General features: G+C 40.7%; 5 protein-coding genes across 5 annotated transcripts; 2 read left to right on the plus strand and 3 right to left on the minus strand.

Annotated features, from left to right (window-relative positions):
- Positions 1 to 8,508: 8,508 nt before the first annotated feature.
- Positions 8,509 to 9,998, minus strand: LOC9638589 (RGG repeats nuclear RNA binding protein A). Its single transcript, XM_002988527.2, has 6 exons — positions 9,698 to 9,998; positions 9,362 to 9,638; positions 9,178 to 9,286; positions 8,952 to 9,110; positions 8,820 to 8,882; positions 8,509 to 8,759 (listed from the first exon to the last, which is right to left on the minus strand). Exons 1-6 carry the CDS (start codon positions 9,870 to 9,872, stop codon positions 8,568 to 8,570), a joined length of 975 nt encoding a protein of 324 aa, XP_002988573.1. The 5' UTR covers positions 9,873 to 9,998; the 3' UTR covers positions 8,509 to 8,567.
- Positions 9,999 to 10,492: 494 nt separating this feature from the next.
- LOC112341730 (germin-like protein subfamily 1 member 18) lies at positions 10,493 to 11,146 on the plus strand. The gene has a single exon (XM_024662335.1). It carries the CDS (start codon positions 10,493 to 10,495, stop codon positions 11,144 to 11,146), a length of 654 nt encoding a protein of 217 aa, XP_024518103.1.
- Positions 11,147 to 11,748: 602 nt separating this feature from the next.
- LOC9638590 lies at positions 11,749 to 12,535 on the plus strand. Its single transcript, XM_024662395.1, has 2 exons — positions 11,749 to 12,245; positions 12,311 to 12,535. Exons 1-2 carry the CDS (start codon positions 12,084 to 12,086, stop codon positions 12,518 to 12,520), a joined length of 372 nt encoding a protein of 123 aa, XP_024518163.1. The 5' UTR covers positions 11,749 to 12,083; the 3' UTR covers positions 12,521 to 12,535.
- Positions 12,536 to 13,192: 657 nt separating this feature from the next.
- On the minus strand, positions 13,193 to 14,701 carry LOC112341731 (pentatricopeptide repeat-containing protein At4g02750-like). The gene has a single exon (XM_024662336.1). It carries the CDS (start codon positions 14,699 to 14,701, stop codon positions 13,193 to 13,195), a length of 1,509 nt encoding a protein of 502 aa, XP_024518104.1.
- An 8,719-nt stretch (positions 14,702 to 23,420) lies between these two features.
- LOC9638591 (serine/threonine-protein kinase SRPK) lies at positions 23,421 to 25,841 on the minus strand. Its single transcript, XM_002988529.2, has 6 exons — positions 25,520 to 25,841; positions 24,444 to 25,310; positions 24,339 to 24,386; positions 23,908 to 24,277; positions 23,647 to 23,699; positions 23,421 to 23,562 (listed from the first exon to the last, which is right to left on the minus strand). Exons 1-6 carry the CDS (start codon positions 25,805 to 25,807, stop codon positions 23,479 to 23,481), a joined length of 1,710 nt encoding a protein of 569 aa, XP_002988575.2. The 5' UTR covers positions 25,808 to 25,841; the 3' UTR covers positions 23,421 to 23,478.
- Between the last annotated feature and the right edge of the window lies 1 nt (position 25,842).

Below are 25,842 nucleotides of genomic sequence, written 5' to 3' on the forward strand. Positions count from 1 at the left end.
GGTAAAGCTATAATTTTTTGATACGATTCAGAAGTAGAAAATCTGAACAACTAAAATTCATCTATAAATAATCTAAGCCTTATGCCTTAGATCATCGACTAAAAATGTTACAAATAGTTTTGGCTCTCTTTCTTATTCCATTATCTGTTTTATCTCAATCACCTCCTAATGGCACTAAAATAGTTAGCATTAGAAACCAAGTTAATGTTACTATCCCTGATATGTGCTTATATGTAGCACCTGTAAGTTTTCCAAGGAGAATAATTTGTCCACAGTGTTCAAGACAGGTGATTATGTTAAATATTTCATTTTATTTTCTTGAGTTCTAAAATTTTCTTTGCTTAGTGTTCTTATAATATCAAAGTAAATGAAGCAAGTTCTGGAGCTTGCATATCAAGCTATCCTATTACAATTGGTATTTATGAAGATTTTTCATATTATTTTGGACAAACAACAGGAGGTTCTGTTTCTAAGGAAGCTTTCCGTAATGAATTTCAAAGTGGATTAACTGTTCAAGGACAATGCCTTGATTTCTGTTCATTAAAAGTTGAAGTTTATGATACTAGTTGTTCTTATTATATTGGAAACATAGTTGTCTCTGGAAATAATATTACAAGGACATTCAATCTAAACAGAAGATTAACTCCAAGAGGGAGAATATATGATCGCAGATACGACAGTTCATATTCAGACCAATGCTATCAGTTAAGCTCACCTTTGATATATGAGATAAGTTCAAATTATATAAATCCATTGGAAAGCTTAATTCCCAGGACACTTGAAAACTCAATAATTTTGGGGAGAAGATTAAGGATGGTAGATATTGGTGATGTCATGGTAGAAATACCAAGATATTGTGTCTATGATGAAATGAACTCCACACTAATATGTACATGTGACTAAAAAGTACTTATACTAATAATATATATGAGTTTTTGGTTTGCTTTAGAAGGGGTGGGGTGGAATAAATATTTTTAGAATATCTAAGTATATTCTAAGAAATTAATCAAACTGTTGTAAAGTGATCAGAATTTAATCATAATTTATTTATTTAGAACTAATATAAACCTTATTTACAATAATGTTTTAAAACTCAACAATCATTAGAAAAGAGAACTCATTTGTTTTATTTGCACAAGACCTCAACTTTATTCCATACTTCTACATCTCCACCATTATAAGCAAATTTGGCTTAAAAGGATGATTGTTATAATGAAGTTTGAGAGCCATAAAAATATGATTTTGAATAGCTAAGTAAAGAGGGATCACTCACCCTCAAAACATCTCCAACTTGATGTTTCCTTACTAAAAAAATTAAAAAGCTTTAGGAGTAAAACACACTAACCAAAGTATAAAACGAAGGGTCTCCAAACAAAATTTAAAGAGCACTTTTAAGAGGTAATTTTACATTATAAATATATATATATATATATATATTTATTTATTTATTTATTTATTTATTTATATATATTTTTATATATATATATTTATATAGTAATTTTTTTTCTAGATTGTTGTCTATTTGTTACTTAACAGTTTTCTTTTCAGTTTAATTCAGTCACTAATCACACTTTATAACCTAACACCATTCCCTATTATCACAAAGCACATTGGTGCCATAGGCCCCTCTTTTGCCAAAATAATCACTCTTTACCTTGAGTATAAGGAGGTATTAATCAACTTAAGCTCTAAATTGGATTGAGTTTCTCTCACAACTAATCTGAATTTGAGTTGGAAAATGTCCTCACTCTGTACCTAGTCCTACACCACATTACTATCATCTTTAATAGATTGTGCTAAATGTGTCTTGGGGGGAGCAAATCCAGCAGCTTGTGTGCTTCCCATAGATTATATTCTAATTGGTTTATATAATCAAATTCATAACAATTTGAAAATAGAAATTGATATCATTGACATTCAAGTCTATAAGATACTATAAATTAAATATTTAACTTTATTTTCTAAAACATATAATTTAATGGTAGGATTAAGATTTATTTTTAATAATAAAATAATACTATCAAATATATATATAATATGGATAATAGCTATAAAATTAGATTTAGTTTTAGAATTTGAGGCCATGTTGCTGATATTTCTTTATTTATACATTAAGAATTTCTAAATTTCCATAGCTTACATCTACAACTTACCTAATTATATCTATTGGATTTCTAGCAAGAGTCCAGCCCTACCTCAAAAATCCCACACAATGTTACTTAGCATCTTTTCTAAAAGCACAATGCATTACAATCCCCAGCTGTCATAGCATTTTGGTGGTAGATGAAGTATAGCAAATTAAGTATGCATTTGAGCATTTTCTTGATAGTTAGGATTATGAGCTTGACACTCAAGATTACGATCTTGACAATCAAGACTCATGAAAAAGTGATGGTTGCCACCATATAGGAGTAGTTAAGGGGGAGAGATAGCACTTGACCCCTATCCCTATCTCTATTGTATTCTAGCCTATCATTAATGCATATTCATTTACTCAAGATTTGGAGTATTTTAATGATGTCAAGCTTATCTTTACTCATGACCACTATTATAAACGTTTTTAAGGATCAAAAGTTTCAAGTTAGTTTCTAATCAACTTGTGTGTTCATTAGCTTGTTCTAGAGATCAAAGATTACTATACTAGCACAAGATCAATAACATCAAAAACCCTTTGTCATTCTGCAACCACAGCAGCAAACTGTTGCAATTAGCTCTTCACTGAATTCTCTCTCACACCTGCAATAAAACTGTAGCAACACTACACCAAAGATTTTCTACAAGTTTTCAGTAGATGATTTGGACATTTAGATTCTTAAACTATTCACTATGCTTTAAATTTAGTTGCATGAGTGTCTTATCACTAAAGTAAATCATTTCATAGTTCACAATGCTAATTTGGGCTATTGCCAAAGCATTTTGATTTCAAGAATGCTAAATTGCATATAAAAAAACTTAAACTTAAATATATATATATATATATATATATATAAAGTAATGTTATGATACAAACCCCAAGTTGAAGTTATGTTCTCTAAGATAAGCCTATAGAGATATTTGTAGAATATGACTAAGTTTAAACAAACTAACCATATTCTTATGCTCTCCAATGCTTACTCATGACTCTTTCCAAATATTTTAGTTTATTAAATTTCATTTAATTTTTATTTTTTATTTTATTTTTTGTAGACTATGGATTAAAACATGGGAGTAGTGTTGGCACCAACAAGAGCAGTATTTGTCACTAAGAATCCCTAGCTATTATTAGAGATGCCACTATGGCCAAAGGGAAGAAAATCCTATATATTCATGTGTTGTACCTATAAATAACTAAAGAGAACGACTTGAGAAATGATTCATAAAGGATTAAATATAAAGGGAAAAGGCATATGAATAAAAGTGCACCATTTTTTTCAATTGATTAAGAGTATTAGGATACTTAGGGTTAAGCATCAATAGTATTAAGTTAGATGACATCTTGGGAAGTTTAAATTCAAGAGCTTATAATACCATCAATGGGCTATATCTTACAATAGGCTAAGTTCTACTGTCTTATTTCTTCTTATAAAACTATTCCATTACTAGATACTTTTATCTACATTCCCATCCTCAAGCATAAGTAAAAAGAAAAAAGAAAGAACGTTCATAATAGTATAATTGTCATCAATGTCATTAGATGTACTAGAAACTAAGAATTTTGATTTTTAGTTAACCTTGATTGAGTTATAGATGCTACTCTATTCTTTTAGCTTAGTTAATTTGAAACACAATAGGCTGCAATAGAGAAGTGTTATTCCACCTGATCATGACCTCTTTCTAGATTAGTTGCCCATCCCAAATACACTCACCACCCATTAAGAGATCATGCATCTTAGGAATCTACCAAAAGACCTTGATACACTATAATTTAAATTTGTCTTCAAACCACACTAATGTGAGCATACTCTCTCTATTCTTCACTGCCATGCACACCTATTCAAATTCTTCTTCTTCCTCTCTACATACTAGAAACTTATCACTTCTACATCCATTTAAAACTCAAGATCTTAATTAGATGACTAAGATTTGGAGAGCTAAAATATCTCTAAGAGTATTAGTGTTGAATGGTAGGATGGACTTGGAGCTATAGGATCAAAGTTCAAGCTTGTGTAGATGTCAAAAATAGAATTCAAGAAGTAAGAAATTTTCAAAAACTTTTTTTTTTGCTTTAAAGAGTAAATTCCTCTAAAATTCAAGAGAAAAATCTTATTAAATCTTAAATTCTATGGAACACTCTCCTCAATCCTATCAAAACTTATTATATCCATTTGGAGATATAAAATAAAAGGCCTACCTGAATAAGTACTAGATCTCTCATTAAAGGTTATGGATGCTTATCAAACATATTTGTAACATTAATAACAATTTTTATCATTCTAAAAGACACTTTTATCACTTCAACCCACTAATCTGTCAAAGAAGATGAAAAAATATAAAATATAGAAAAGATAAAAGGTAAAACTGAAAACATGCCATAAGAATGTATAAGAACTTTTTGCCCCAACATTGGAACTTTAAAATTTCCATTTCCATCAAGTAAAAATCATCTTTATCATTTTATAAAATAACTTTTGCTCATTTACAACTAAAATACTCAAATGATATTTTTATTAATTTTTTATTATATATACTTTTTAGCAGGAGACTTTAATGTCATATGTAAGATAGAAATGAAAGATAAAATGTTTTACTAGCAAAATTAAATAATAATGATATAAAGAATAAACTGTCCTCCAATAATTCCAATGATAATTTCATTTTTAGACATATCCAAGGTTCTAATATTTCAGACCATGTCTGCTTTGATAAACCATCTCTAGTTTCATGAAGATTTAGTGCTGTAAAAGTATAATCAATGTCCACAACTTCCTTATCTACAACGTCCTTGTCATTCTTTATCCTCTCATTTTGGCAAAGATTGGCCAAAATTTTTTAAGCAACCAAGTATCACACTTATGTTTTTAAAGATCCTTCTTCAAAAGCTACATCAGCTTCAATCCCTTTTAAATCCAGCTATAACTCATGGTTTTAATTAGATTGCTAACTTGCCAGGATTTGAAGAGCTACCTTACCCTATCCCATTAGCTTGAACTCTCAAAGTACAACTAATTTCCTATATCTTATCATGCCTAAAACTTGCCTACTATTGTAATGTCACCTAAGTGCTAGAAAGAAGTAGAACAAGGAATTAAGAGAAAAGGGGAGTTAAAAAAGAAAAGGCAGTATACTTCTTATTACATTTACTTGATATGAGTATGGTAAATAATGTGATGTAAAGATGTCCCTAAATGGATGTATTCATGATGAGATAAGTGGAGAAAAGTGATTTGGGCAAATGTAGTAAATGATGGATAAAGATGTAATGAATTCAAGAATGATCAGATAGTGATTTTGAGTGACTCAAAATGATGGTAATGATGTGTGGATGGATCTGATGTAAAGAAAAGCCTGGAAACTATGGGAGAAAGCCGGGAAATGAATAAGCTCCAAGACGATTGAAGTTGATGCCACCTCAAGACTAAAATGCAATCCTGAGCTTGCTACATAAGATTACAAGTCTTAGAAAGACAAGTAGAAAAAAGTAAAAGCAAAGAAAAAAAAGAAAAACAAAGAAAACAAATAAGAGAGAAAAAAAGTGATTGCGAGAGAAGTTGGAGGTGATGCTAGGAGCTGCTGAATGTCACTGTGTTGTAACATGTTCCAGGTGGATGAAGAGCATTCTGAAGGAGGCCAAAGATGCCAGTGAAGCTAGCTGTGTCACCCTCCAGAGTTGGATGTTGTGTTGCTATGTCAAGATGGATCACTGTGAGCTTGAGTGGAAACTTGGAACTCTACTTTGTGTATGCTACAATGAAGTGCCTCTAAAGTCTAGAATGTGGTGTAAGTCATTGTGTATCTAGTGGATGGGTTCTATGGTGTTGGCCACAGAAGATGCCATGATTGCATTGGGTGATGCTTCGACTGGGATCTTATGGGCTGGTGTCACCTCTAGGTGCTGGAAAGGCTAGAGAAAAAAACTAAATTGCTGTAGGAATAAATCTGCCACTACTGCCACCTTTTGCAAGCATCAACTATGGGAGCTTTGCGTATGTATAGGTCTCATTCAGCTGTTGTATGTGAGTGTTGAGGACCCGGAAGAGGCCTCCAAAGGTCTAGAGAAGGTATTGCAACTGAAAACAAGCTTTAAATCATTGTTGATATGTAAATATTCAAACTCATAAGGTCACACAATAAAGTACATGTGTTATGGAGGATTTCTTGTAAAGAAAAAGTAAGCACAACATCATAGATAGTATGGTGGATATGATCTCTAAGAGAAAACAAAATGTCCCTCTCCATATGTTGATGCAAATGCCCACAATGCTTTCTCATATCAAAGAGCAGGGATCTCATTTGGTGTCCACAACTATATATCTATGGGCTGGTCTTGACTCTCCACGTGCTCAAGAGGTGCCTCCTCTACTCCCAAGGTGGTGTTCATGTTGGCATCACAAGTCTCGATGAAAGATGGTGAGCAAAAGCTGGGAAAAACCATATCTAACACCTCCAACTTCATGAAAGGAGTATGTAAAGTGTCCTCTTATGTTCCCCCACCTTAATCTAAAGCAAAAAAGTCATTCCCCAAAGCTGCCACTACATTTCTACTCTCCACCTCGGCATTTGTAAAATATATAGAATCTTAACTGATCTTGGAGCTCAAACAAGTGTGACCAGTTATAGTAGATAGAGGAGGAGCCCAAGGGTGAGACTGTCCAAATGGGATGAAAAAGGCCGATCATGTTGCACTCTAGCATCTTAAACTTTGATATGGTATCATTGTGGTCTAGCTAGTGTCAACTGTGACACTTTTTGGGATTCCAGAGCCTGTCCTTTTGCATTGAGGATGTGTTGAGAGGGGAGCCTCTCAACAGTGTGGAGAACACTCTTTCATACTCTAAAATTCTGCTCAAAATATATCTCTTGTATGAACTCTCTAAAACCCTAGCAATGGGAAGAAAGGGGTTTATACCCCCCTCCCAGAATATCCTTCACACCCCTAGAATATTCTAATAGTGGAATATTCTAGGGACTCACTCAAATGCTATATATATCCTAATAGGAAATCACTATAAAACTCTAATATTCCTATTAACTTTGTGCTTTTACATTCTTGGAAAAGTTTGCCACACAATTAACCATGTAGTGTAGGCCAACTAAAGTGAGTTAGACTATTCCCCCTTCTTGGGCAGCATAAGTGCATTTAATAACACTAACAACCTTCCTTCCAAAGTCTTGGTTTGTTCCCAAATTGCTTGTTTTGTTTCTGTTTTACTGGTCTATGCATGCAGATTGCAGTGGAATAAAATTAGATTGCTGCTCAGAAGCCTAGATTTGTGGACATTAGAATGACTTTAGAACTTTTTGCATAAACCTGTTGGCCACTAAGTTTCTTGCACTTAGGCCTAGTTCTTTTTTTTTAAGGCTAATCTCGAGTTTCTTGGGATAAAGAGCAGGTGATTTAAAGAGACTAACCTTGGAGATCCCAATCAAGTTGAGCACATTGAGCAGAAAGAGATCACAGCTTGGCCTTTAGTGTCGCAATCAAGGGCAATACCCAGCCTTGGAGCACCTGGTTGTGGATGGAGATCATGGCTTGGCCTTTAGAAAGGCAATAAATCCACAATGACAATATATTCCTATAACTGTCCGTGCACTCTACAATGTGCTTCTTGAGCTCCCAAAATTTGGAGACTCACATTAAAAAACACTTTATACTAAGAAATGGGAGAAGAAGCCTCTAAATGCTTATGAGTCTTACCATGCACAAGTTCAGTGTGGAATTATCAACAAGGTGATTTAGTATTGATGAAGTTTTCTCATCTTGGGTGTCTTTTGGTCAAGTAGAGAACTTGCCACGTTAGTGCAATCTGGACCTGTATAAGTACGAGACTCCAGTATAGATTCTCTTAACACTATAGAAATCAACAATCATCTTATACCTTCGATCTTGCTTTATGGAAAGATATGAATTAAACCCATCAAATTTTGAATAATACCAAGATTTAAGCAGAAAACAAATTGAGCTGCTCCATGATCTAGAATGTACGATTTAATACAAAGAGAACTTTTGCAACCTAGGATGCATCAAAGTTCCAGCCCTCAAAGTTTGAGCAAATAGTGTGTTCCTTGCTGGACAAAGAGGAACTTGGTTGCTCAGGCTGGATTGACACCCTATCGAGCCTGTCCTTGCAAAGGAAACTCTAAGAGTGTTGATTCCTGGGAAGACATCAACATTTGCATTGGTGACGATGCTTGTACTTGGTGTTCCCAGGATCCCTGAGTCCCTGGAACATGAAATCACTGCCACTAACGTGGTTATTGTTGAGAATCCCAAGCTCTTCCAGACCACACCAGAGCTTCCCAATCGTGGTCACAGCATTGGTCCCCGATCGTCAAAGTAAGCTTAATCGCTTGTGTCCACAAACTTTAGAATGGAATCAATGCAGGAAGATTCTATATGTACTTGTCTGATGGAAAAGATGGAAGTTACATTAAGATACGAAGTTCTTTCCCAGCTGTGGAAACTCTTGGGGGCTGTTGATGCTCGGGCTTAGAGCGTCTCCTCCTCCAGCGGCCGAGTAGCGAGCTCCAGAGGGCGATTGGAATCCACCCCCTCGTCCTCGCCCTCTTCCACCGCGAGGGCTTCCATCAGCTGGTCTCAGGAACTCGTTGATATTGATTGCCTGTGTTAAAGAAGAATCGATTGTTGATATCGACAAGAACAAAGGGAAGAAACAGCGCACCTTCTTAGATTTCTCGTCTCTTTCGGCCGCGTCCTTCTTCTTGAGCTTATCTTTGTCAGATCCCTGTGCGTTTTGGAAGATTGTGTTAGAGATCACGAGATCCTGGTAAATGTTAACAAAAGATCGCCAGACCAGTTTGATAAAGACGTCGGCATCGTTCTTCTTGTCCACTAGCTGCATCGCTCTGAGCTCACTGTCGGCTTCCACTTTGCGTTCCTCGGCTTTCTGGTGACCCCCGATGCTCTTGCGCCGCTCCTGCACTATCTTCTCATACTCATCCAGTGTCATCTCCTGAAAAAACCATTTCCATTCACACGCCATCTCCTTCGTAAAAAACACAAGGAAAGAGTAAACTTACTTTTTCTTCCGGTGCTTCCTCTTTTTTGTCTTCGGTGTTCTTGTCAGTCTCTTGCGAGGCATCCGGAGGAGGAGCTACAACTTGCTCAAACTTGCTCCCAGCAACCTCTCTAGTTTTCACGAAGAACAAACAAAGTGAGCGAGAGAGAAGAAGGGAAAAAAAAAAAACAGATCGAAAAGCTTACGGTGGCGCGCCCCCGCTGCGTTGCTCATCTGGAGGATAGAAGCCTCCTCTACCTCCTCCACCTCGTCCTTGGCGATCTCTCCCACCATCAAAACTTCGTTCACCGTCGGAAGCAAAGCTCCTGTTGTAGTAGCCCCCTCGGCCTCCTCCGCGACGATCGCTGTGATCACGGTCGCGATCACTGGCAGAATCTCCTCCAGCCACGAGATTCTCGCGGCCCCTTCCAGCCCTTCCACGGCCGCGGCCACGACCGGCCTGGGCTTCCTTCTCAGCCCTCACTGGAGCAGTAAGAAAATTTCCGGAAACGCTTAGAGCTCGCAGATCGAAGAGGACTTACCGGATTCGGCCGGAGGAAGAGGCTTGGAAGGAAGCTTTGCATGATGGAGATCCTTCTTGGGCGAGGATTTGCTTGGAGCTGGAGGCGCCGCCGCGGTGGCAGCCGTGCTGTACTTCGCTACAGGATCCTCGTCCTCATCGTCGCCCAACAGCGCAAATCGATTGAAAGCAGCCATTTCGAGGCAAAATCAGCTGGATGCCCCAAGATTCTCACATTTGCCGGCGAGGTGGGAGAAATGCGCTATCCCGGCATGGGCAGCCGCCACATCCGCTTCCATCGCCTATCTCGAAGAACCCTAAATTTGTGTAAGAGCCCTAATTTCCATTTACATTTATCTCAAACTGACATTTTATTTTGAAGGAGACTCCATCCAATGCGAATTCATATTCGTGCTACCAGCAAAATCTCAAAAAATTTATGGTGTAATATCACCACATTATATTAGCATTAAAGAATTTCTCTCGTTAATTATTATTTTTTTGGATTTTTGAGAATTTGTTTGGTTCTTTCATTTTTGGTAATGGTTTGAGACCACGACCCGATCAAACTGAAACAATCCATGCTATGGTTTTGATCAAGTCAGTGAAATTAGCGTGTTATCCTTCTTTGTCCCCTTCAATCTTTATGCTTGACCAAGTCAGATCTGGAGTGCTTGACACTGCCAGTCGGTGACAACTACTATATAAACTCAACACATTTCTCCTCATTCCATTCTTCGTCAATCAAGTAGCATCACAGCAAAAAAATATCAAAAGCTTTGATCAATCAGCTCAACTCTTACTGCCAAGATACAAGATGTCTTACAAGTTAGCCATTTGTCTGGTTGCCATTTGTGCCATTGCTTTCGTCCATGGATCAGATGAAGATGCCCTCCAGGATTTCTGTGTCCGCGACAAAAACAGCAACACCATCGTCAATGGATTCACTTGCAAGCCTGCAGCGGCAACTCTAGCCAGTGATTTCATGTTCCAGGGACTCCGCAACCCAGGGAACACCAACAACAAGCTCGGATCCATAGTCACCAATGCAAATGTTGGCGTATTCCCGGGAATCAACACTCTTGGAGTCTCTTTTGCGAGGGTTGATTATGCTCCATACGGTGTCAATCCCCCCCACGTCCACCCCCGAGGAACCGAGCTCCTCTTCCTCCAGCAAGGAACACTCTATGTTGGATTCGTGAGCACCACCAACAACACACTCTTCGCTCAAACTTTGCATCCAGGGGATCTCTTTGTGTTCCCGCGTGGTCTCGTTCACTTCCAGCTCAACGTTGGGAAGACACCGGCTGTTGCTCTTGCGGGATTCAACTCCCAGAATCCGGGTGTCACCCAGGTAGCCAAAGCAGTGTTTGCATCCAATCCTCCCATTTATGACGCCGTCATCGAGAGGGCGTTCCAGATCAATCCCAAGCTCATCCAGCAGCTCAGGGACCTCATCAAGCAAACTTAATCAAAACTTGCTTTTGCAATGATTCTTATGTAATTTTCAAGAATAAGATTGAATAAAGAACTTTACCTTTTCAACTGCTTAAAATATTTAAAATAACAATTAAATAATTTAAATCTGAAATATTTGTACGGCTGCTGGCTCGTTGTACGGGTCCGCTTGTAAATAACTGCCTTCACTGTCGGCTGAAGCGGGAAAACTTAAATTTTAGGGCTCGTGTGGTGCTAGGGCTAAGGGCTCCATCACAATGCCGGGGGATCCCAGCGCCATGGCAGCGATCTTGAGGTAGGGCATTTCTCGCGTCCATCGCAAGCGGCGCCATGGGGCTGTCACTGGGAGGAGGATTGGAGACGGCAAACACCCCTCGCAAGAGGCGGCCGTTTGCGCCGTCGCGGCCACACACGGCAGGGGTTACCGCGATCTCGCACAGGCCACAGACGGCACCAGCGAGGCCCCAGTCAAGCCCCAGGAAGAGAATGGATCGAAACAGCCCCTATTCCCCACGGAATCGCTTCGCCACGCCGAGGTCTGCGAACTTGAGCCGGCCCCAGACCGCTGGTGAGCCCTTTGCGCTCAATTCCTCGGCTTGGGGGATGAAGCCGATGCCTGCCGGGTCTCCAGCTTCCGGCCGGTCGAGAGGGAGCGATTCTTCCAGGTGTGGCCTCGATCGAGAGACGCTCGTCAAAGAGCTTGTCGAGTTGAAGAAGCTTGTGGCGGATCAAAACAGGCAGCAAAAGAAGCAAAAGCTTCTAGCTTCCGCGGTGGAGCACGAGAATAGGTACCATTTCCTTTGTCATTTCATCACATCTTGTTTTCTTTCGCTGTGATTCTTCCAACTTACAGGAAGTTGGAGAGAGACATATTGGATCTTGAGTTGAAAGGAATTGCCGACGCCCTCAGTGATTACGACTCACCGTTTCTTCGCGAGAAACTCCAAGGTATGTTAATTGTATTTCCTTTGATCGAAGCTCTTCAACTCTCTGGCTTGTTTGGCTGCAACGTAGATTTCAAGACAAGGATCAGCTACTTGCAAAGGGCTTGCCGGCTCCAAAGTGAGGAGCTCTGCCTTTTGCGAAGAGATGTCCGTGGAACGCACACCAAGGTGCCTAGTAGTCTCGTGGCAGGAATAGACAGCCTTTAATTTCTTTTTTTCTCGCAAGGGAACAGGAGCTTGAAATGGAGCGAGACGTTTTTGCAGAGGAAGCGTTCTTCTTGCAGAGGGTGGCGAGAAAGCTGGCAACGATTCAGACCCGGATCAACTCCGAGAACAAGGAGATTCAGCAAATGTTAGCGAAGAACGAACAGCTGGAAGCAGCCAACTATCAAACCCAGTCCAACATCACGGTATCTCCAGCGTTGTCCCCGATCTCTAGCTGATGGAAACGAGCAAAGTTTTGCAGGAAGTATCCAATGTGCTTCAGAAGGTGACGCATTCTCTGTCCATTTGCCGGTTCAAGACGAGCGAGGCATCCATCGCCAGCAAGAGGTATTTGAAGCAGAGCAAGGACGTGAGAAGGCGTGGATTGGCAGCCGAGCAGTCGATCCAACGCCTGAAGGATCAAAAGCTCAGGTTCCAGATCAGGATGTCCATTCTAGAGAAGAAGCTCATCGCGTCCAAGAAGGAGCTGGCCATTGTGCTTCAAGAGAGAGACAAAGGCAGGGCAGCTAGAATGAAGAAATACATCGAGGAGCAAAGCAGGGCCATGAGATCTCCCAGGCACAGGACACCACCTCGCCGGTCTCCAAAGCCAGTTCCGGCCGACAGGGTTGTGGGAAGCGTCTCTGATCGCTCACAAAAGGAGAAGTTTGGCAAGAAAGACTAAGCTTCTTCCTAAGTTCCGGGGACTTACATCCATGGGAGCCTCCACGACAAGTTAACAGACTCCTGGCCGGAAGAGTTCCTTAAGCGGCCTCTCCAGGTAGCGATTTTCTGCTTTCATCTCATATGTCACTCACACTGGTTTGTTTATTTGCAGAGCGGAGTGTAAAACAACTCCAGAGAAGCACAAGCCTTGGAGAAAATGGTAGAATTCATTCATCCATCTCCTCCTACTCATATTCATCTAAAGCAGGATCTTCTCGGCAGACGTGTGACACGAGGATATACGGCCCGGAAGTCGTAACATTCAACTCCATTATCCTCTGGGCGACGCGCTCGCCTCGCTCGGTATCCCCGTGCTTGCAGCAAGCGCTCAGCAGCGTCGTCCACGCAGCCACGTCCGGCTTAAACGGCATCGAGGTAAGCAGCTCCTCCGCTTCTTCCAGTAACTTAGCTCGTCCCAGCAGGTCCACCATGCAACAGAAGTGCTCCAGCACGAGAGGAACGCCATACACGGGCTTGATCGACACGAAGTGGTCGCGCCCCTGCGAGAGGAGCCCGAGATGAGCGCAACCAACGAGCAAGTTGATGAAGGTCACCTCGTTTGGCCGGACTCCGTCCAGGTTTAGCCTCCGAAAGAGCTCCCCGACTTGATGGTGGTGGCCATTTTGAGCGTAGGCCGTCATCATCGCGTTCCAGGAGACAACGTTCCGGTTTGGCATGAGATCCAGCAACTCTCGAGCTTGGTGGAGGTGGCCGTGCTGCGTGTAAGTCGCGAGCATACAGTTCAATGAAACCATGTCCTTTTGAGGCATGCTCTCGAAGAAACTCTGCGCTTCCACGAGATGGGCATTTGCGGCGTGTGCTGAGATCATTACGTTCCAGGTGAAAACGTCCCAGGCAGGCATTTTTCGGAACAACGACATGGCCGGGTCAAGATGCCCCTTTTGGGCATTTGCTTGCACCATGCCATTCCACGTAACAACATTCCGCTCGGGGCATTTAATAAACACCTCGCGAGCCTTTTCTAGTTGACAAGCCTCTACGCAAGCTTTTACCATAGCTGTCCAGGTTACCACGTTTCTCTGTGGCATGAGATCAAAGGTTTTGGTGGTTTGCATCAAATCCCCCAGATTAGCAAATGCGGTAATTAGAGCAGTCCAGGATATCACGTCGCGTTCTTCCATTTGGTGGAATATTTGATGCACCATTGATGTGTTCTTCTTTTCTGAGAACGCAGTGATTAATCTATTCCACGATCGAATCTCATGCTGCGGCATGTAATCAAAGAACTGTTTCGCTTTGTGCAAATCCCCAGCTTGGGCAAATCCAGTTATCATCGAGTTCCACACCGCACAATCTCTATGGCGCATGGTATCGAAGATGGATTTCGCCTCGTCGATGTGTCCAGCGAGCGTGTAGCCATTGACCATGGCGGTCCAGGAAACGGCGTCCGGATGCGGCATCATGTTGAGTGCCGCGCGCGCGCGATCGAAGTGCCCGTTGCGCACGTAGGCGGTGATGAGCGCGTTCCACGAGTAGGAATTCGGATCCGGGATGCGATCGAACACCAGTTGGGCTTGCTCCACGCACGAAAGCCTCCCATACATGTCCACGAGGAGATTGGCGACGAACCGGCTGTGGCAATTGCTGCTCACGATGAAAGAATCGATGGCGCGGAGCTGCGCGACGCTCTCGCTGGACCGGATCGCCCGAATCACACCGGCAAAATCGATCATTCGCCGCTACCTTCGCCATCAAAGAAAGAACATCGCGGGGAGATGAGACCAAACAAGTATAGAATATTCTGGCGAGTATATGAAATATTATACATCATTTATCTTCTTTAGAACCGATTTGCGGTTTCATGACGCTCACTGAACAATTCAGGGCATGAATAGAAAAAGAGATGAATAAAACTTACATTTGTTTCTTCAACATTGTTGCTGCGGCCTTGAATGTGCATTTATATCTGTCACTTTTCTCAGCTAGCGAAGAAGCTTGTGCAACTGCATTAGCTATTGGAGAAGCACGAGCTTGGGCCTGAGCCAGGGGCAACTAACCTGGAGTTGCAAAATGTTGCTATTGCTCCAACTCTTGCTACTTGTTTCAGCCCCTCCCAAATTTATCCTGGGTCTCTGCTGTCTCCAAGGGGCCTGCATCTCAAGCAGGAGAGCTCCTCCTCTCAAACTACTGCTCTTCAACCAGAAGGGGTTGCCTCTGGACTGTGACTTGGAGTTATATTTGCGATTGAGTTTGTGGAGTTGATGATGTTGCAGAAAAATTGGCAGAGCACTCAAAATTTGTTTTGTTTCACTTTTGGCACTCATAAGATTGTCCTATAGATAGATGATAGAATTGTGACAATGGTGGTGATTATCAAAGACACTTTGAGTAGTCAGGTTTGGAGCAACTGGTATGTTCATACAAATGAGTTGACTGATTTAAAGGCTGCGTTGATACAAGGTGGAAGTGGGCTAGAGGAGGCGATTGCAAAGGAGGAGGCTGGAAACGGCTCTCGGAAGCTCCCTGGGGACTTCATATCTTTCTTCTCCCTGGAGATTCATATCTTTCGGATGACGACGAAATTGCACTCTGTTCTTTTGAAGCTTATCTAGATCTAAGATGAGGATGCATTGGGCTCTCGCGAAGTCCAGATGCAGGCTCCCTCCTGCATGACGAGTTCGTGTGCATGAATCTCCAGGCTATGGGCGAAGATGGGAACCTGAAAGATGGCGCGTTGCCCGAGTTTCTTAACTTCAGGCCTGTGTACGCGAAGCCCTCGCTTCCGGCAGCGCTTGCTCACGAGGCCTTCGGGAACGTGTTCGGACATCGTCTTCTTCACGAAGATGGCAGTCAAGTGTTCCCGGTATTACGATTACAAGGATGAAGTCGCCGAGTTATGGAAAGCAGGAATGGACTTTATCAACGAACTCAACACTGGGGGCCACCATGATTTGCCGGCTTTATTGACAGCTTTGGAGGCGAAAGTTGGGATATTCGCAAGCAAGTGTGACCCAGGCAAGCAAGGCCCGCAGTATGTGAGGCCCTACTGGGCAGATTGGAGACAGGGATAAGTTCTACCTGACTCGTTATCCTGCGCTGCTGATCGAGCACATTGGGCCCTTCGTTCGGATCAGTGCCGTTTTTTTGTTGGCAAGCTGTGCGTCACTCCGCTGACTCAACTTGCTGCTGCTTCACGAGCACGACATGTCCGTCGTTCACCTTTGCAAGGCAACCAGGCTGGCCCTGCAGGAGCTCTCTAGCTTCTACAGGAACCACAAAGGTGGGCACCTGACTGTCCCGTACCCTCTCAAGTGTTCCAAATACGTTCCCTGGCCCTTGGCAGCAGGGAAGCTGTTTTTTCTTGTCTGCAGCATGGTGGAGGTAAGGCTCTTAAGAGTGTTCAGATTTGTGATTTTTCTTTAGATTTAGCTTTAGCATCATCTAGATCTTTGATTTTCTTTTATTTTTTTTATTTTTTCTCCTCTCACAGTAAGTAAATCCTTTATTTATGGAGTAATAATTGCTATAATTGCTCAAACACAATTGATAGCAATATTCATGACATATGGTGCAACTTCTCTTCCTCCTACTCCTTTTACCAATCCTTAAATCTAGTTGGATTTTTTCTATGGAAATTTTAAAGATGATATATATTATTGGTTTAATCAATTCATAGTAACTGCCACTTATCATTTTTAGGATGATGTTTGGATTTCATTATTACTTCTTACCATTTTTTCATGCTCTTCTCATGTTCCCTCAATAATCTTTATAGTATTATAGTTGATTGGCTAAAGAAAAAGGATATTGATTTCTTCGACTTTCATATGTCTTCTAGGGAAAAGATTGCAATATGTCAATCTTCTTCTAATTAGAGATGTTCATTTAAACAAGATTCATGTTTAGTATTAATCACCACAAGAGATCAAAATCTGGTGAGCCAATATTAAGGAAATGTTAAAGAAAGGTGTTATTTGGAAAGTTTGAAATTGTTAGCTATATAAACCTTATTTATGAAGTATGATAAAAGGATTTGGTTCAACATCAACTATCACCCATTGAATGATATGACAGTTTTGACCATGTACCCACTTCCTCGTTTAAAGCAAAGCCATTAGTTCACCATGTTAAATCTCACCTTTAGGTATTGGCAATATTTTTAAAATTATTTTCTATATGAATGGATCAAAACATCATTAATGAATCACCTTTGGCATATTATAAAGAACTTTATCCATATATTAAAAAGTCACTGAAACATTACTCAAACCAAATACCATCATTAAGTACTTATATAAACTAAATAGTGAAAGTGATGTGGGAAGAACATATTTATGATGTACATAAGGTTTGGATTGGTTATATAAAGTTGGTTTGAAGTTAAAGTAGTTTATAAAATCTAAAAACACCACTTATCTTAAGTTTTACATTTCTTATGAAGGTTTGCAAATTAATTTTGACAAGCTTACAATTGTTTTAAGGTTTTCTACACTGAAGTGTATGAATAATGCATAGTGTTTCACTGGCAAAATGCAATATCTTATTAATTATATTTTTTATTGTACTGCACCATTGTAAACATTATTAGAGTCATTGATATCATCTTTCATCTAATGTAAAACTGTAAATAGGTATTTATAGAACTCAAGGATGTTTTGCTAACTCCTCCACTTTTGGTATACACTAATTACATTTATCCTTTCATCTTGAGCATGAATGCTTACAATATTGATTGAAGGATGCTAATATAAGAGAGTTTGAGTGTGCCTAATAAGTGGCTTAATAGTACTATATTTATGGTTGAGACATTTTATATATTAACATATCAACTAAGGATATGCCACACTTTTATGAATGTTTATTATCCACAAATAAATAATTTGATAAATGATTTGTTAAAACCTTCAAGGGGATGATGGCAAAGTATATGACTTTTCAATTAGAATGTGATAGTTATTTACATTTCTTTGGTATAGTTATATCATGAAGTGCAAAGTTTTACTGTTGCTTCACTATTTAAAGTCTTATATACTCATGATCCCAGTTTGCCAATAAAATTGAGTTTATCTTTGTGATTAATATAAACTATTAACATTGGGTCATGGGATTAATAGTTAATAAGCATTCCTTCATTTATTTTAGTGGAACTTGATAAACATTTGAGCAGTTGGATAAAAATGGTACTGCAACATTAATTGTCACTATTTATGGAGTGTAGAGTGGATGATCAAGTGTTAATTCATTCTACCTGTCTTATAGTATATAATTTATGTAAGGGGTTCATTGTTAGTTGAAAAAGACTATATAGCAAATTGAGTCATAAATTTATAAGGTTTAGCATAAAACTTTGAGCCTCCAGAAATTATACATGTAAAATGCTTCATATAAAGAGATTAGGAATAAATTACACTACTTATATATCCACCAATACCTCATTTTCCCGAACTATCAACTAAAGAACATTAATTATTTTCCATCCTTCTGAGAGAAGGGGATGGTATAAGGGTAAGTGTATAGTTATAATGCCATATACTATTATAAGTGTAATTAAATTTTTATATAGAATTGACTCAATTTTTAACTCACTCTCAATTCTCTCTAGATTTAAATAATGATCCCAAAGAGATCTCACTACTAATGATACTAGTTGATAAATGATTATTTGTTCAGTTTTTGGTTGGAAAACCAAAGGTATTAAGGGAAACTAGATTAAACATAGTTTTTAAGTCTAGGATACATTCTATCAATTTTAATATTAATTATAATAATACAAATGGTATATTTATTATCAATAACTAATAATCAAATGAAAAAATATTTCAGCTCATCTTTTAGACTATTTAGATTTTTTTTTGAGTGGGTTTTGATTTTGCCACTCAAGGAACTTAAGTTTCATATATGTTTCAGAGTATTTTGTATTTTAAATAATTTTTAATAAAACGAATTTTAGAAAGCGTTCTATGAATATTTCTTATTAAAATTAATTAAATATAAAATATATGCTCTAAATATTGTAATATAATTTTTACAAATAAGAAATTAATAAATAAAACTTACTTCTTTTATTTTTCATTAAGATTGAGAAGAGTGGGTTCCCTAAAATACTACCTTGATAGAGGTGATATTGTATTAACTGCCAGATCATCAATAAAGCTGAGATAATTTTGTCCATCATCTTATTATAGTATTTTAATTCTTTAAAATACATATTGACACTGTTGTTACAAGTTAAGTTTTATATAATATAAACTTCTTTAATTATATTTTCTAATTTAGCCAATTGTTAGATTTTAAGAAAAAATCTTAATGGCTAAGTTACAACTTAAAAACCTTTAAATGTGTGTAAGGTAGTAATTTCAAGTCATTTGTGTGGTGTCATCTACACAAAGTTTTGCCTTTCATAATCTTGAATGACATTGATTCACCAAGCTTAAATCTTATTTTAAATCATTTAACACTTATGTTTGAAATAATGTTTTTAATATTTTTGATATTATTCATAAAATTTACTATTTCAGCTATAAATTATAGTGGAAAAAATAGTATGACAGTTGAGAGTGTTAATTTAATTATTCTTGCTATTGAACTAATGATTAATATCACTGAATCTGGAGAGTTACCAAAAGGTCAAAGTATGCAATATGATTATACAATACAAGATTATATATATGGTCCTTTAAGCATGACAAATCAAATATGGATTTATAGTTCAAATGGAAAATTTATTGGTACAACTTGTGGAGCAAATCTTGTTGAATATGAACACGATGATGGTGATAATGTAAGACATAGATTGACTACTCTATTAAATTTATATCGTAATAATATTCTTAATTTACGTGCAAGATTTGTTAGAATAGTGTTTGGTTCTTATGCTATTGAGTTTATGGAAAAACATTCTGCACATAGATTACCACAAATTCAAGATACTATATCCAATAATTTACATGATTGTAGAATTGATCTCACTACTTTAATTAGTAATATGCCTTACAATTCCTTAAAAGCTACTGAATTTTTATTATCACCAAATAATAAAGCTTATTTATATTTACATTTAAATTGTATTCTTTCTTTATATGTAAGAAATGTTATAAAATGGTATAAAGGATCTTCAAATTTTAAAAACTGTGAATTTAAGATAGAAATGGATGGGAATATTGATGGTTTGGTCTCCTAATATATATTGTAATAAGAAGAGAAATTGTGATATAGGAAAAACATTTCTTTCTCTTCAAAGTGACTGTAATTTGGTATTATATGAATCCCATCAGAAAACATTTTTAAAACATCCTAAATTGAAGGTATTGTGGGCTTCAAATACAAACCCATGTAATTAATTGTAATTTCTTTGCTATGCCCTTTGCAAATTGAGAGAAAACTGTGATAATTTGTATACAACTAGTCAACAATTCTCAAAAGAAATAAAGACTCTACCTACTTCAGTTGCTCCTTTAGAGAAACTCCTTAATACGGTTTCTTTTTTGAGATGTAATTTAGATTTACATGCAGTTTAAGGGTAATTTAAAGTTAAACCCTAGAAATATTTCTCTTTCGATTGTGCACTCCATCTTCCCATGTGAGATCTGAGAAACTCCATTTCGGCGCTTGGGGATCCGCCGCTATGTTTCCCTTGGCGGAGACGGTGACGCTGTAGGTCAGCTTCTGTCCGGGCTTGTGAAGCTCAGTTTGCTGGGAGTGACCGAGATCGAGATTCCCTTGGCGCTTCCCACGGAAGCGGTGTAGGTCGCGCCGGGATTTCCCACATTGGTCACTGGCCTCTCCACCGTCTTGCTGGATCGATCCAAGAGGACTGCGATGGAGGGATAGTTGAGGCTGAAAGAGGTGTCGTTCTTGGGGCATTTGCTGCTACTGTCGCCTGTGATGTTTTGGATTTGCTTGGAGGTATAGCCCGAGTTACAGAGATAGGTGATATAGTCGAGAGGATCAGTGTCGTAGACTAGTCCTGGATCGACTGCTTTTGCTGGTTGGATCTCACCGTTTCCAACGTCGAAAACAGTCGCTGCCTTGTTAGTGCTTGGATCGACGATTGTTTTGTTGGTGTTGGCTTTGGTGATAGCTTGAGTCTCCAGTTTTATTTTGTTTTCTCTCGACTTACCTGTGGTCATGACTGCTGATTTGATCGCCGCAGGACTCCATGTTGGGTGAATGGATTTCAAGTAAGCGATGGTGCCACTGACGTGAGGGCACGCCATGGAAGTTCCAGAGAGAAAAGTGTACTCCACAAACACTTCCTTTCCATTGTCAGTGTCGGGGATATTGCTTGGCCAAGCTGCTAAGATCTCGACTCCTGGAGTGGTAACGTCCGGCTGCAACGCGAGATAAGTCACAAGCTTCATGGTATGTCTTTCGAGTACCTTGATGATATCCGGACTGATTGTGTGTGGACCTCTTGACGAAAACTCCGCTACAAGAGGTGCTGGCTTGTAAGGAATCGTTGTTCCTCTGAGAATTCGTGATTTACGACTGCACAGAAAGCACGAGGCCAAGAGTAAGTTTCCATCACCTTTTGATCATCTGTTATACTTACTTGGCTGCTATTTTAGCATCCTCGTTGATCTCCCTGTCGATTGTACTGGCACCAACTGTGAAGATCCAGGGAGCACCGTTGGACACTGATCCAGTAAATGCTGTGTCCGAGCCAGAACCCGAGTTCGAGATGGAGCCCGAGCCCGACCCCGACATAGTGCACGCGGGGTGGAGCCCGGCAGCTCGCACATGCACTAGAAGTCCAACTGGGGGTGTGGAGCCGGGCACCTGAGGTCTGACCTCGGCTGCCCAACACTCTCATCCCCCACTATCCTTCCGGTGTTTATGGCCTACCACGCCCCAGGGAGACAAGTGCTTTGTCTTTCCACCGTGTATGCCTCCACTACAGGTAACTCTCCATGATACTTGGCTATGCCGAGTTCCACAAAACCTTCAATAGCTCACCTATTGATCCAAAGTTTCCACCAGCGCAAGAGACCATGATTCCTCTTTCAACGGCGTAATAGGCACCAATCGCAATGACGTCTATGCTGTAAACTGCGGGATAGCCTCCGAGATGGACTAAGCGATTGTTTAGATTGCTAAACCTTTCTTTTTCTTTTTATCTTTGTTTTTTCAGCAGGAAAAAGAAAATTTTCGCTGAGCATAATTCCTAGCTCGCTGAAGAGCTCACAATGAGGTCTGCCAACTTGCTGGAAGAGCGAAACCGAAATGCACAATCGGAGGCTGAGTTGCAAGCCAAGAATTCTTCCTTGCTACTGGCTGTTGATTGATGACTTGAATATTGAAAGGGCTGCCAAGGAGAAAGAAGAAGCTCTGGTACGAAGTCGAAAGATCTGGAAACGGAAAAACATGGATTATCTGGTGTAAGATCGTTGTAAAATGACTTGCAATGTCAGGAATTGCGATTTGTCAAAGAGGATACTGGCCTTAAAGAACATTTATCAATTGAAGCTACCACTGAAGATCTGTATTTTCTTGTTTTACTTTCCTACTGACAGAATCTCCTATTTAACAGACATCAAAGCTGGCCAAACTTTATAAACACAGTGGTCTAAAAATTAGTGCACACTTCTCTAGGATGTATGTTCTTAGTCTCCATTGACCACTACTCTGCATAAAAAACTGCAATCCAGCCATCATCTACCACCATTTTCTAGGAAAGTCCCAAAGCATGGTGGATGATGTCTTTGTTATAAACTTGCCAGTTATCAACTTTGTGTTTATCATTCACATAGCACAAGGTGAGTGCCATACTGTTGAGAGGTGTATGTAAAATCCCACCTCCCGCTTATGCTTCTAAGCTGGCATTGGGGGTTTCAGCCATCCCAATGTTCATCAACTCCCATTTTCCTGTGGAGACTGCAACAAGGAGGGGAGATCCAAAGCCATCTTTGGTCTTCCTCAATGTTTTCTTGTTGAAAAGCACTACTACTGTTTTTTTCTTCCGTCCTTGTTTTTTTTGTTGCCTTGACAGCAACCCCAGAAAGCATTTCTCCAATCTCCTCTAAATTTGAAATTCCATGGGAAACTTGTGTTTGCCATTGTTCATGTTGTTGTTGAAAGCCTTCACCAAACACGCCTCCCCGATCAGCCGTACGCACTCACATATGGTCGCGACCAAGATCTTCTTGGCATCTAATCAAACTCCACAATGGCCGCCTCCACTCTATGCAATCCACACAAGCATCTGCTCGATCACCTCCACTGCCTCGTCCAGCTTCCCAGCCTTGCAAATCTCCGCTATGGAAAGGCTGGATGTCGCAGCGTGTGGACCGTGCGACAAACCCGAATCACACTGGCAACGCTGCACAACGCTCTTGCGGATTGCCCGAATCACACTGGCAAAATCGACCATTCGCCGCTTACCTTCTCCATCAAAGTAGGAGATGAAACCAAGAATGTTTAAATTGTAGCATATTCCCTATCGAATAATTCATACGAATATAGAATATGCTTACCAATATAGAATATGAGTATGGAATATTCTAGCTCCTGCTTAGAACCTCGAGAGCTTGGAGAAGCTAAACTTGAATGGGTTCCAAAGGAGACCAATCTTCAAGAGATTCCATCCACCAAGTATCTGCCATAGCCACTACCCATGAATCCTCATGAAGAAATCCAGAGTGAAGAAGAAACACAAGAGCGGGATAGCAAGCCAAGTTACATGAGCAAGCCGGTGAATTCCAGCGAACTTTGGTACCACCCGAGCATCATCAGCTGAGCCACAGCAAGCACAGATCAATCCCAGAGAAAGGAGCAAAGAAAACTGAAGTAAACCGAGGCTTGCTTGCTTGCTCGCTCGCTTGCAATCGCTCCAGAGCGACAACGTAATCGCTGCGTTGTCGCTTGCCAAGCTTCTAAGCAGTAGTGTTGCAAGCTTTCAACCCCCTGCTATGCTTTAGAAAACTTAGAGACAGCAGTATACCTTTGGCGCTCGTCAGCTTCGAGGGTGGTGGTGGTGCCAAGGCAGCAGCGTCGTCGCTCTTGCTCAGCGTTTGCTCGCTCGAGAGAAGTTTGGCCTCCTCCTCCGCGATGATCGCTGGCGACGGAGTCACGAGCAGCGGCCCCGAGTTGAGCCACGAGTGCTGCAGCGCCTGTGCGGCGGTGAGGCGCTTCTCCGGGACGAACTCCAGGATCGGGCACAGGAAGCTCGACAGATCTTGTGCGTCAACTTCGGAAAAGTCGTATTTCTCCACCAGCACTCTCTTGAGGGGCCAGAATCGCAGCTTCCGGATGTGCCTCAGATCACCGTGACGGTTGAAATAGTCGTGTGAGTACCGTCCGCCTAGAGCAACCTGTGTGATTTACAACGACTAAGAACCTTGGAACCTTGAAACTAGCAACGAAAAAACTCACCTTCCTTGGCATCCGGCCCAAAAGCTCCATGGTAAGAGCGAGGTGGTCCTGAAAATGCAATGACTGTGGTGGTACACGAAGGGACAAACCAGCAAAAGCTATTACCTCGTCTCTGTCGTAATCTTCTCCGGTGTGTGGATCGAAAAGAACGTCTCCAGTGGCAAGCTCAAAAACCACGCACGCCAATGACCACATATCCGCGGGAGTGGAATACTTGGAGCCGACGAGAACTTCCGGGCACCGGTACTGCCGCGTCTGGATGTCTGCAGTGAACTGCTTGTACGTCCAGCAAGCGTTCCCCAAGTCCACAATCTTACACCGCAGGTCTACGTCGTGGGAGGTCTTGCGATTGGAGGCGAGCGGTGGAGGCTTCTTTACTTCGCAAATCAGCTTCTCCACATCGGACGGAGCATCCTCGAGGCAACTCTTGTCCAAGCCGATGTTCTTCCACGCATCTTGGAACGCTTCGATCTCTGCTTTGCCAGGCTCTCGATCCTTCATACTTTTATTCGTAGCAATGCCGTCAAACTCGTCGCCACCTTCCTTGCCAGTAGCGTCGGTGTTCTCCTCGGCTCTAGACTTATTCTTGTGATCGAAGACCCTTGCTTTCGGCAGAGGCGTCGTAAGTAGAATGTTCTCGGGCTTGAGATCGGTGTGTATGATCGACAGCTCCCTGTGGAGATAATCCAGCCCAACGAGTACCTGTGCCGAGATCTCACGGACCACTTGCAGCGGCAGTCCCCGGCAGTCGTGACGCTTGATGAGAGTGAGAAGGTTGTCCCCCAGGAGCTCAAACACCAAGCACACATGCTGCCCGTTTGGACCAGTGTGCCTGAAGTGGTCCAGCAGCTTGACAACACACTTTTTGTTTTCGGGATCTCCTTTGCTGATTTGTGTGAGAATTGTGATCTCGTCCATTGCGGCCTCTGTGTAGTGTTGTGCACTCTTTTGGATCTTGAGTGCTATATTTTTCTGGAAGAAGGAAAAAATCAAACTTAAGTCACTGGAACCAGCTACCTATAGAAAGGGAAAAAATCACTGAATCAAATCAAGAAATCTTCGTCCTAACGATGAAATGCTTGAAAAATTCTAGAAAGAAAAAAAATCACTGAAGCAAAGCAAGAAATCGTCGTCCTATTGAAAACCGCTAAGAAATGCTAGAAATATCCTAGAAAACTCACATTTTCATTGTGCCGATCGCTGGAAAGCCAAACGGTAGAGAAATGCCCCCATCCGAGCTTCTTGCGCACCAAATACCGGCCATCCTTGTACAAATCCCCTACGCACACTGGATGATACCCTCCCGGCCGATAATCCTCACTGGATTCTTCATCGTCGTTCTTAAAAACCACTTCCTCCTCCTCTCGATCTAGTAGGAGGCTTTCCTCCTCCTCCTCTTCCATGGCCGCTGCCGATCGCGCTCCTCCTCCTTCCTCCTCCTCATCCACGGCGCCATCGGGCCTCGCCATTCCAGAACGCAGCGCATGGAGGGAAATCCAAAATA

Source organism: Selaginella moellendorffii, unplaced genomic scaffold (genome assembly GCF_000143415.4).
Source record: "Selaginella moellendorffii unplaced genomic scaffold, v1.0 SELMOscaffold_89, whole genome shotgun sequence".
Classification (NCBI taxonomy): domain Eukaryota; kingdom Viridiplantae; phylum Streptophyta; class Lycopodiopsida; order Selaginellales; family Selaginellaceae; genus Selaginella; species Selaginella moellendorffii.

Coding starts and splice junctions, on each gene's coding strand:
- LOC9638591 (XM_002988529.2), bottom strand. CDS start 25,807: ATGGCGAGGCCCGATGGCGCCGTGGATGAGGAGGAGGAAGGAGGAGGA. Junction 24,387..24,443: donor AAGATTACGACAGAGACGAG/GTAATAGCTTTT, acceptor TTGCATTTTCAG/GACCACCTCGCTCTTACCAT. Junction 23,700..23,907: donor GAAGCTGACGAGCGCCAAAG/GTATACTGCTGT, acceptor GCTGTGGCTCAG/CTGATGATGCTCGGGTGGTA.
- LOC9638589 (XM_002988527.2), bottom strand. CDS start 9,872: ATGGCTGCTTTCAATCGATTTGCGCTGTTGGGCGACGATGAGGACGAG. Junction 9,287..9,361: donor CGCAGCGGGGGCGCGCCACC/GTAAGCTTTTCG, acceptor CGTGAAAACTAG/AGAGGTTGCTGGGAGCAAGT. Junction 9,111..9,177: donor AGGAAGCACCGGAAGAAAAA/GTAAGTTTACTC, acceptor TGGTTTTTTCAG/GAGATGACACTGGATGAGTA.
- LOC112341730 (XM_024662335.1), top strand. CDS start 10,493: ATGTCTTACAAGTTAGCCATTTGTCTGGTTGCCATTTGTGCCATTGCT.
- LOC9638590 (XM_024662395.1), top strand. CDS start 12,084: ATGTTAATTGTATTTCCTTTGATCGAAGCTCTTCAACTCTCTGGCTTG. Junction 12,246..12,310: donor TCCGTGGAACGCACACCAAG/GTGCCTAGTAGT, acceptor GCAAGGGAACAG/GAGCTTGAAATGGAGCGAGA.
- LOC112341731 (XM_024662336.1), bottom strand. CDS start 14,701: ATGATCGATTTTGCCGGTGTGATTCGGGCGATCCGGTCCAGCGAGAGC.